Source organism: Ovis canadensis, chromosome 13 (assembly GCF_042477335.2).
Source record: "Ovis canadensis isolate MfBH-ARS-UI-01 breed Bighorn chromosome 13, ARS-UI_OviCan_v2, whole genome shotgun sequence".
Lineage (NCBI taxonomy): Eukaryota > Metazoa > Chordata > Mammalia > Artiodactyla > Bovidae > Ovis > Ovis canadensis.
Genome location: NC_091257.1, coordinates 41214967 through 41227086, shown reverse-complemented (window position 1 = coordinate 41227086; position 12120 = coordinate 41214967). Strand labels below are relative to the sequence as shown.

General features: G+C 40.6%; 1 protein-coding gene across 1 annotated transcript in view; it reads right to left on the bottom strand.

The window, feature by feature from the left end:
- Positions 1 to 12120, bottom strand: part of MYO3A (myosin IIIA) — a 170732-nt gene that overhangs the window by 114572 nt on the left and 44040 nt on the right. The window contains exon 7 of the mRNA XM_069548854.1: positions 6134 to 6210. Within this exon, the coding sequence (XP_069404955.1) occupies positions 6134 to 6210 (77 nt within the window). The remainder of the gene's footprint in view (positions 1 to 6133; positions 6211 to 12120) is intronic.

The window sequence follows — 12120 nt, the reverse complement described above, 5'->3', positions numbered from 1 at the left end:
GGAAGAACTGTACAAAAAAGATCTTCACCACCCAGATAATCATGATGATGTGATCACTAATCTTGAGCCAGACATCTTGGAATGTGCAGTCAAGTGGGCCTTAGAAAGCATCACTACGAACAAAGCTAGTGGAGGTGATGGAATTCCAGATGAGCTGTTTCAAATCCTAAAAGATGATGCTGTGAAAGCGCTGCACTCAATATGCCAACAAATTTGGAAAACTCAGCAGTGGCCACAGGACTGGAAAAGGTCAGTTTTCTTTCCAATTCCAAAGAAAGGCAATGCCAAAGAATACTCAAACTACTGCACAATTGCACTCATCTCACATGCTAGTAAAGTAATGCTCAAAATTCTCCAAGCCAGGCTTCAGCAATACATGAACCATAAACTCCCTGATGTTCAAGCTGGTTTTAGAAAAGGCAGAGGAACCAGAGATCCAATTGCCAACATCCGATGGATCATGGAAAAAGCAAGAGAGTTCCAGAAAAACATCTATTTCTGCTTTATTGACTATGCCAAAGCCTTTGACTGTGTGGATCACAATCAACTGTGGAAAATTCTGAAAGAGATGGGAATACCAGACCACCTAACCTACCTCTTAAGAAACCTGTATGCAGGTCAGGAAGCAACAGTTAGAATTGGACATGGAACGACAGACTGGTTCCAAATAGGAAAAGGAATACGTCAAGGCTGTATATTGTCACCCTGCTTATTTACCTTCTATGCAGAGTACATCATGAGAAACGCCGGACTGGAAGAAACACAAGCTGGAATCAAGATTGCCAGGAGAAATATCAATAACCTCAGATATGCAGATGACACCACCCTTATGGCAGAAAGTGAAGAGGAGCTAAAAAGCCTCTTGATGAAAGTGAAAGAGGAGAGTGAAAAAGTTGGCTTAAAGCTCAACATTCAGAAAACAGAGATCATGGCATCTGGTCTCATCACTTCATGGGAAATAGATGGGGAAACAGTAGAAACAATGTCAGACTTTATTTTGGGGGGCTCCAAAATCACTGCAGATGGTGACTGCAGCCATGAAATTAAAAGACGCTTACTCCTTGGAAGGAAAGTTATGAGCAACCTAGATAGTATATTCAAAAGCAGAGACATTACTTTGCCGACTAAGGCCCGTCTAGTCAAGGCTATGGTTTTTCCTGTGGTCATGTATGGATGTGAGAGTTGGACTGTGAAGAAGGTTGAGCGCCGAAGAATTGATGCTTTTGAACTGTGGTGTTGGAAAAGACTCTTGAGAGTCCCTTGGACTGCAAGGAGATCCAACCAGTCCATTCTGAAGGAGATCAACCCTGGGTGTTCTTTGGAAGCAATGATGCTAAAGCTGAAGCTCCAGTACTTTGGCCAACTCATGCAAAGGGCTGACTCATTGGAAAAGACCCTGATGCTGGGAGGGATTAGGGGCAGGAAGAGAAGGGGACGACGGAGGATGAGATGGCTGGATGGCATCGCTGACTCGATGGACGTGAGTCTGAGTGAACTCTGGGAGATGGTGATGGACAGGGAGGCCTGGCGTGCTGTGATTCATGGGGTGGCAAAGAGTCGGACACGACTGAGCGACTGAACTGAACTGAACTGAACTGAAGGAGTATTAATTTTAATTATTAACTCATGTATTATTCTAATAGTTATATTTTAGATAAAAATATTAACTTTACTCATAGAGTGCTTCTAAGATCCACTAATCAAAATTGTTTTTACTAAATGACAAACTTAAAATATAATAATAGCTTTGTTACTATAAATTAGTATATTAAAATATAAAACTAGACTATTAATTATTTAATAGAAATCATATAGTTATATTATAGTATTTATTATAGTAATTATTCATATATGCAGATAAGATGTACAGCTTGGTATTACAGGTAGATGTTATTAACTTCTCATCTTTAAACTTTTCACAAGCTTTTAAAACACTAGTAATATATCAGAATTGAAAAAACCCACATTTGAAATTCTTTTATTCAATTTTGTTTTTGCTTATATGACTATACAGTCTACACATATTTTATTTAAAAAGTTTCTTAAGATAATTTATCCTTTCTCCATATTTTACATTACATTTATATTTTACCTTTTTTTGCAAGTAGTAATTGAATTAGTATCAAAATAGGAACAGCACACCAGGACTTAATCTTCCAGCAAATTTAATTCTATGATTTTGCAATATTAATGTAGTATTTAAATTAGTTCTCTTCCTGTCACTCCCTAGAAAGATGTAGGCAAATAGCAGAGCTTTTCCCAAAGATGGCAAAGTTTTCAAACATAAATATTTTTTACTGATAAATATAACTAAAAGGATTAAAAGCATTAACATTAAAGTGACTGTGGAGAAAAGATGTAACTCTAGAAAACTTCTCCTCAACTATTTTAGCAGTTTTTCTACATCTTCCCACAGGTGATGCTCAAAAGAATCTTCCAGGATGTGATGTGGCCCTAAGCAGAGACACTCAACATAGAACCTACTATAAATATAGGTTAAAAGCCTACATCCGATTTTAAATAAAGTCAAGGCTGTATATTGTCATCCTGCTTATTTAACTTATATGCAGACTACATCATTTGAAATGCTGTGCTGAATGAAGTACAAGCTGGAATCAAGATTGCGGGGAGAAATATCAATAACCTCAGATATGCAGATGACATGACCCTTATGGCAGAAAGAAAAGAGGAATTTAAAGAGCCTCTTGATGAAAGTGAAAGAGGAGAGTGAAAAAGCTGGCTGAAAACTCAACATTCAAAATACGAAGATCACAGCATCTGGTCCCACCACTTCACAGCAAATAGATGGGGAAACAATCGAAAACAGTAAGAGACTTTATTTTCTTGGGCTCCAAAATCACTGCAGATGGTGACTACAACCATGAAATTAAAAGACGCCTGCTTCTTGGAAGAAAAACAATGACAGACCTAGACAGTGTACTAAAAAGCAGAGATGATTATTTTGCCAACAAAGGTCCATATACTCAAGGCTATGGTTTTTCCAGTAGTCATGTATGAGTGTGAGAAATGGACAATAAAAAAGGCTAAGCACCAAAGAATTGATGCTTTTGAACTGTGGTGCTAGAGAAGACTCTTGAGAGTCCCTTGGACAGCAAGGAAATCAAACCAGTCAATCCTAAAGGAAATCAACCCTGAATATTCATGAAAGGACTGAAGCTGAAGCTGAAGTTGAAACTCCAATACTTTGGCCACCTAATGTGAAGAGCCACATCACTGGAAAAGACCCTGATGCTGGGAAAGACTGAAGGCAGAAGGAGAATGGGATGACAGAGGATGAGATGGTTGGATGATATCACTACTCAATGGACATGAGTTTAAGCAGACTCTGGGAGATGGTAAAGAGCAGATGAGCCTGGCATGTTGTAGTCCATGGGGTCACAAAGAGTCAGACAAGACTGAGCAACTGAACAACAAAAAAGGCACTTTTATATTTCTATCCAACTTAAAAACAAAATCTAAATATCATTAACAGAGATCTGTGCAACCTAGATGTCCACTGACAGAAGAATGAATAAAGATGAGGTCAGTTCAGTTCAGTTCAGTCGCTCAGCCGTGTCCAACTCTTTGAGAGCCAATGAATCACAGCACACTAGGCCTCCCTGTCCATCACCAACTCCCGGAGTTCACTCAAACTCGTGTCCATCGAGTAGGTAATGCCATCCAGCCATCTCATCCTCTGTCATCCCCTTCTCCTCCTGCCCCCAATCCCTCCCAGCATCAGGGTCTTTTCCAATGAGTCAACTCTTCGCATGAGGTGGCCAAAGCATCGGAGTTTCAGCTTCAACATCAGTCCCTCCAATGAACACCCAGGACTGATCTCCTTTAGGAGGGACTGGTTGGATCTCCTTGCAGTCCAAGGGACTCTCAAGAGTCTTCTCCAACACCACAGTTCAAAAGCATCAATTCTTCGGTGCTCAACTTTCTTCACAGTCCAACTCTCACATCCATACACGAGCACTGGAAAAACCACAGCCTTGACTAGACAGACCTTTGTTGGCAAAGTAATGTCTCTGCTTTTTAATATGGAATATGCTATGTACTCGGAGAAGACAATGGCAACCCACTCCAGTACTCTTGCCTGAAAAATCCCATGGACAGAGGAGCCTGGTGGGCTGTAGTCCATGGGGTCACTAAGAGTCAGACACGACTGAGCGAATTCACTTTCACTTTTCACTTTCATGCATTGGAGAAGGAGATGGCAACCCACTCCAGTGTTCTTGCCTGGAGAATCCCAGGGACGGCAGAGCCTGGTGGGCTGCTGTCTATGGGGTCGCACAGAGTCGGACATGACTGAAGCGACTTAGCAGCAGCATGCTATGTACTATGTGTTCAGTCACTCAGTCATGTCCAACTCTTTGCGACCCCATGGACCATGGCTGCCAGGCACCTGTGTCCATGGGAATCTCCAGGCAAGAATACTTGAGTGGGTTGCCATGCCCTCCTCCAGGGGATCTTCTGGACCCAGGGACTGAACCCAGGTCTCCTGCCTCTCCTGCACTGTAGGCAGATTCTTTACTACTGAGATATCGGAGAAGCCCATACAATGGAATATTAGCCATTTAAAAGAACAAAGGTGGGTCATCTGTAGAGATGTGATAGACCTAGGGTCTGTCACACAGAGTGAAGTAAGTCATATATTAATGCATATATGTGGAATCTAGAAAAGTGGTACAGATGAACCTATTTTCAGGGCAAGAATAGAGATGCAGACTTAGAGAAGGTACATGTGGACACAGCGGGGGAGATGTAAGGTGGGATGAACTGGGAGCTTGGGATTGACATGTACACTACTATGGACAACATAAATAACTAATGAGAACCTATCGTATAGTACAGGGAGCTCAGCGGGGCACTCTGTGATGACCTAGAGGGTTGGGATGGGGAAGCAGGGGTTGGAGGGAGGCTCAAGAGGGAGGTATATGTGTGTGTGTGTATATATGTGTATATATATATATATGTATTGGCTGTATATATATAGCTATATTAGCTGTAAGCGAATTCACTTCATTGTACAGCAGAAGCACAGCATTATAATGCAATTATATTCCAATAGAAAGTGTATTTAATGAAAACATAAGGTTGTGAGTACAGCTCACCCCTGAGCAACACATGGGTTAAAGGTTCCAATCTCCTGACAGTTGAAAATCCACGTACTGCTATCTCTGCCTCCACAACAGAGAAACTGATATATGACTCACCCAAGGGCAGGAAGCTGAAAGTTTGGCTAGAACCAGGACTCAAACCCTGGTTCTTTTGAATCCACACATTGTGAGCTCTGATTAAATACAAATTTTAAAGATCTGTAAAATGAGACTGGGGATTAGTAGATACAAACTACTATGTATAAAAGGAATAAACCACAAGATTCTACTGTACTGCTGCTGCTGCTAAGTCGCTTCAGTCATGTCCGACTCTGTGCGATCCCACCAGGCTCCCGTGTCCCTGGGATTCTCCAGGCAAGAATACTGGAGTGGGTTGCCATCTCCTTCTCCAATGCATGAAAGTGAAAAGTGAAAGTGAAGCCCCTCAGTCGTGCCTGACTCTTAGCGACCCCATGGACTGCAGCCCACCAGGCCCCTCCATCCATGGGATTTACCAGGCAAGAATACTGGAGTGGGGTGCCATTGCCTTCTCTAACTGTACAGAACAGGGAATTATACTCAATATCTTGTAATAACCTATAATGAAAAAGAATATATACATATATATAACTGAATCACTTTGCTGTACAGCAGAAACACAACATTGTGTATCACCTATACTTCAATAAAAAAGAAAAACTGTAAAATGAAAATACAGGTACTATATTTATTGACAAAAATTTGCAGGTAAGGGGACCTGCAATTCAAACCTGCACCATTCCACTGTAGTTTCTCTCTACCTCGTCTGACTTATTCATTCAGTCTTTCATGTATTCATATATTTGCTCACAGCCCATTTATCATCTCCCAGGTCACTCCTCACACATGCAAATATCTCACATAAAGACAACACAATTGACATTTTCTTCCAGTAGATTGTAACACACATATGGAGCTACAGCATACATGAAAACAAAACTCAGAAAGAATCAAACATCCCATGTGTCTCCCTCAAAAAAACTCCATCCGACCTCAGGAGCCATCCAAAACGGCGTTCCTACAGATGTGTTCCGACGGTGCCAGGTGCTGGTGAGTTGAGCAGACACACCTGGAAGGAAGAGACCAGACTTACTTTCTTGCATTCATTACTCAGGTTAAGGAGATTTCAACTGCAACAAATCTGCTTACAAACAAATATGATTCTCTTACAGCTGTCACTGGACTTGAACTTCAACTTAAGGCACCCGAACTCAGGATGTCTGCATAGCCAAGACATACAATGGTCCTCCTATTTTCTATTTCTCATATCCAAACCTATTCAAACTTAAAGCCCTATGTCAAGCTTAAATTCCCCCATGCTGACTTCATCTGCTCCAGATTATACTAATCTCTACAGCCTTGACTTTCTAGATTTTAAACTATTTGTCTGTATTCCATATTTTTGCACATGGTTGTGATCTGAATGGTAGGCTCCCTTTGCTCCTTCCTCTCACTACTAATGCAGAAGGAAATGGCAACCTACTCCATTATTCTTGCCTAGAGAATCCCGTGGACAGAGGAGCCTGGTGGGCTGCCTGTCCACGGGGTCACACAGAGTCAGACACGACTGAAGCGACTTAGCATCAGCTGCAGCCCACTACTAAATTCTAGTGAACTGGATTGTTTCATATGGTGGCATACACATAGAAGGTGACTTGTGAATGCAAATAAAATTATTTTCCATCTATTATCTTGGGACAAATCACACCTGATGGGAAGTTTCAAATAAATTATTGGGGTTGGCCAAAAAGTTCACTCAGGTTTTTTCATAAGCTGTTATAAGAAAACCTGAATGAACTTTTGGCCAGTCCATCACATCTATTAATATTTAAACCGACATCAATAGGATCAGTTATTTTCCTTTAGAGAGACTATACACAGAAAGATTACAATGAGGAGATTTAATGAAATGTTTCAATCTTTTCATCCCGTTAATTCTACCTGGTTAGATACAATCATAACTGGCTCTTAAGAAAATCCGGAGTACAGTCTCCCTCCTCACAGCTCATACTTCTGCTCCTCTGGCTGCACGATGCTTCTTCCCTTGACCTCACTCTGGACTTCACGTTTTTCAGTTGCTAAGTCATGTCCGACACTTTGTGACCCCAGGGACTGCAGCACGCCAGGCTTCCTGTCCTTCACTATTTCCTGGAGTTTGCTGAAACTCATGTCCATTGAGCCAGTGACACCATCCAGCCATCTCAACCTGTCTCTCTCTTCTGCTTCTGTTAGTTCCAAATTGTGAACTTTAACTCCCTGACATCCTTGCTTTGAAAAGTACCTCCTGGGTGTCACATTTGTTTTAGGCTCAGGCTGTTTGCCTTATAAGTCAAGTAGAACAAAGACACTAATTGAGGTTTAAAACTGGATATATCTGATACCTCCAAGATGAGGTATCAAATTTAAAGGTCATGAAAATTCAAAGGTCATATTCAGTCAAAAGCCTTTCGCTGGTGGAAATATACTTGAGCTGAGGGCTAAGTGGTATGTTTTGGTTCTACATTAATTCTCTCCCTCAAGGACTTCCTCCACTGAGGTAGTAAGTGGGATCTTGGCCTAAATGGGATCTGTATCTGAGCCTTCAAATTTTGCCTTTAAACATTTTATTATTTGACAGAAAAACTATCCTCATGAAATTGTTTTTGAAATTCAGAGAAGATGAACTAATCTGAGATTGAAGATTCTCTTGAATATTTATTTCTTTTTTTGGGGGGGGGGGCAGGGCCAGCGACACCTTCGCTTCCTCCCCAACTAGATCCCTCCAGAGAGGTGTCTGTGGCTGCGGCCGCTCGAGTGGCTGCGGCTACTAAAGCCGCCCCAGCAGGTTACCTTGAATATTTCTAAAAGATGATCTGAAGAAAGGGAATAAACACTTAACACACGTTTCCCCAAAATGCACATCTCTCCCCAAGTATTTCAGCTTCCAAAACAATTAAATGTTAATCTAAACATTTAATCTTGTCTTTTTCTATGAATTAAAGGCATAAATAACTAAGCTTGACTTTTATGACAGTATCCGAGTACAGTCATTTATTTCTATAAGTAGGAAGAGTAAATAGATTTTAATGAAATTTAATTTAAAATGATTATAAATCTATTAAAATTTATTCTAACAGTTTCTAATGATTTATGAAAAGTCAAAAATTTTATTTTTCCCTCAGTAAACATTTCTGTTTCAACTTCATAAAGATTCTGTAAGAATTCAAATGTCATTTAAAGCAAAATGTAAAAGGGATAGAAAATAAACATGATTCAGTAAAATATCTAAAGTTCTGCTTCTGGCAAGAAAGTGACAGACTAATCATTTGATAGTTATTTCTTCTTTCTGGAGATAAAGAAAAGATGATGTCACTTAAATTGGCATCTTTCAGCAAGCAGTCATGCCCTGGTGTTTGAATTTATACATATGGATGACAGGAAAGGGCCATCCCTCCACATTCCACAGGAAATATATGGAGAAAGATGCTGAGAAGTTCATTAGGATGTATTATGGGACCCAAGACAGACCATTCAGATTTTCTCTTGAAAATGTGAATCTTGAGTGGAGACAGTCAGGCAGGGAGGTGACTAGAGCAAGTCACCCAAAGTCGGGGCTCTAAGGATTACCCCAAGTGATGCTGCTCCAGGTGATGCTGTTCTGGAGGTCCAGGGATGCCACAGCCCTTTCCTAGGAGGCCAGATCGCCCAGTCTCTCCCTTGACTTTGTACGTCACTTAGTGCTATTTTCAGTATCATTGCCTAAGTGGGTCAGAGTTAAGTTTCTGCTGCCTACAATCAGAACTCTAACACAAGAACAAGAATGATTTTACAAATAAAGGAGAAGATTAACAAGGGTAATGGCCAATAATAATGAGTTTACAAAGCATAAGATCATTAGGTTTTATATTAATATGAGAGTATATTACTTTTATCTATATTAATATAAATTTAGAATTTTTTAAAGCAAACATCCGGCCTCCAAACTCCTTGATCACACTGTTCCAAACAACAAGAAACTTCTGAGCAAGCATACCTAATACAGACATAGACTACCTTCCATATGTTTCCAGATATATTGATATATACATTATGAAACATACAAAGATAATTTTAAAGGATGGTATTAAAATATAACTATTATGAATATTTCATAATTAAGTTGGCTATTTCTTCACTCCAATGGTATATCCGGGATAATGAGTTACGATGCTAGTGGTGCAAGTGAAAGTGAAAATCACTCAGTAGTGTCTGACTCGCTGTGACCCCATGGACTGTGTTCAGGCCAGAATACTGTAGTGGGTAGTCTTTGCTTTTCCAGGGGATCTTCCCAACCCAGGGATCAAACCCAGGTCCCCTGCATTGCGGACAGATTCTTTACCAGCTGAGCTACAAGGGAAGCCCAAGAATACTGGAGTGGGTAGTCTATCCCTTCTCCAGCAGATCTTCCCAACCCAGGAATCAAACCGGGGTCTTCTGCATTGCAGGTAGATTCTTTACCAACTGAGCTATGAGGGAAGCCCACAATGCTAGTGGAGTGTCATATATTAAGAGTTTTTTGGGATCCTGCAGAAAGGATGTTTTACACCTGGTCTCTGTAAACTGTATAGAAACAAGAAAAATTTAGCCTGGAATGTGAAGCAGGAAAAACAAAAAAGTCTCAAAATAAGTGAAAAAGGAAAAATGCAAGTAAGTAGAATAAGAAACCCCTGAGTCTGAAAATATTAGATGATTCTCAAGTCAAACACAATACACACACCTATGAAAGCGTGACAGAGGACGCATGTTTGTTAAATGTTTCTGCAATAACTGTTAACCCCAAGATCGTCTTTCCAACAGAACCAACTTCAGAGACAGAAGGCAGCTTAATGGTTAAAACATCTAACATGATCATTTTCAGGTTAGTAAACTTCAGCTGGACAGAAAAGTGAGTTTCCTGAGGACAAACAGCATTTTTACTTAACATAAATTCCCACAAGAAAATTAGCTAATAAGGTATAAAAATGCAAAATTCAGTTTAAAATGATTGACATAATTACTTTAAAAGGCAACAAGAATCCAAATTATGAGTTCAGGACCTGCAGGAAGTAAATAAGTTTAGGAAAATCAACTTGTACAGAGAGGAGCTAAGGGAACAAGTCACCAAAGTAAACAGTTATATAAGCATGTCAAAGGAGAAGAGGCCGGAGATGGAAAATTCCAGGCAGAAAGTTGGGATACAGAGAAGATATTAAAAGGAACAGAAGCCAACAAGAGATCGGGCTGAATGGAAAACAGATTAGAAGAGAGGGCAATAAGCCTTTAAAAGTCAAAGCCATAGGAACATTAAGGTTTGTGTCAACAATTCTTCAGCATTTTGCTTTGATTACATTGCTCGGGAATTATTAAGTCCTTCTAATAAGGTTTCCTGCACTGTTTGATGGCTGGGCAGCCACCCTGTCCTCTATGGCTGATGTCCTGTTTCCAGGATGGGGGAAATGTGCAGGATTTATATTTGTGGTTAGGACTCAAGTCTGAGAGTGAGAAGAAACATCAGATATGTGGTTTCCAAGGTGGTTCAAAAAGACCAGATGACTTCAGGGAACTTGATTTGCTATAACCACAAGACAAGACCCTTGACATCTCAAGGGAGCAAAGGGAAGAGCTTGGGGTTTTGTTGTTAAGAGCAAAACACTGCAGGGATGAGAACTGGGACCATAAAATTTACTATACCATCTAATACCCTCATTTTGTTGGTGAGGTTAGGACACTGTGATGATTAATTTTGTGTGTCAATTTGGCGGGCCCTGGTGCCCAGATATTTAGTCAAATGTCCTTATGGATACTTCAAGGAAGGTGGTTTTCAGATGAGAATTAGCATTTATATCAGCAGACTTTGGGTAAGACTGACTATTGTCCTTAATGTGGATGAGCCTCGTGCAGTGAGAGACCGTGATAGTGATCTCCCCCAGATGAGGACTTCTGCCAGCTGACAGCCTTTGGACTCAACCTGCATTTTTTCCTGGGGTCTTCAGCCCACCAGCCCCCCATCATATTTTGAAGTCATCGGGCCTCCACAGTCACAGGAGCCATTTTCTTAAAATAAGTTTCTCTATATACACACAGTACACATCCTGTCTGAGCTGTGTTTCTGGAGAACTCTGACAGATGCAGATATCAGTGCTGAGAGTGGTGCCAGAGGCACAGAATCTTAAAGATGAGTTTTCTGAACTGGTCCTGGGGTTTCTGGAATTGACGCTTAAATCTGATTAGATTCAAAGACATTAACGGCTCCATTTCCAGGAGTCAAGAGAGCACCAACAATCCATGGCATGATATGGCAATAGAGATACACAAAATACCTATCATTGAACACGTATAATTAAACACTCACTAGAGGAACAGATCAGTGTGACCATGTATACGATATCTCTGAACATTTTGGTCAAATGAATAAGTATATTGAGACTGGCTTATTGCTTTTAATCTTGCTGGACAAAATGAGGAAAGAAAAGGATGAGCTCAGGGATTCAAATTCCCAGTAAGTACTGCATGAATGACCCAAAAGCTTCCGCGTCTGCCCCCAAAAGAGACCCTTCTCTCCTGCAGCCAGATTTGAGACTGATGAAAACCAAACCCAGAATCTCATCCTGCAAGTGGCTGGATTAAGATGCAAACTGAATTCCCCCAACTTCAAAGGGTGTCTACCATTAAAATCAAGGCACTGACTGGGAAGCAATGGGATCCCGAAAACTGGAATGCAGGTGTGTGAGAAGATCCTATTGAAGGTGGGCTCTGAACCCCTAAATTCTGATCAATCTTCTCTGTCAGTAGAGGTAGCCCATGTGAGGAGATTAACCTTGCCTTTGCCCAAGGAAACTACCTTAATGGTCTCCTCTAATATACATCCACCCCAATTACCTCTCTTTGCTCCTAAACCTATAATCAGACTCTAGTCCCACAAGAACCCTACAGGTGTGGCACAAAGAGCTACTTGATTTTTTAAACTTTACGTAGATAGAAA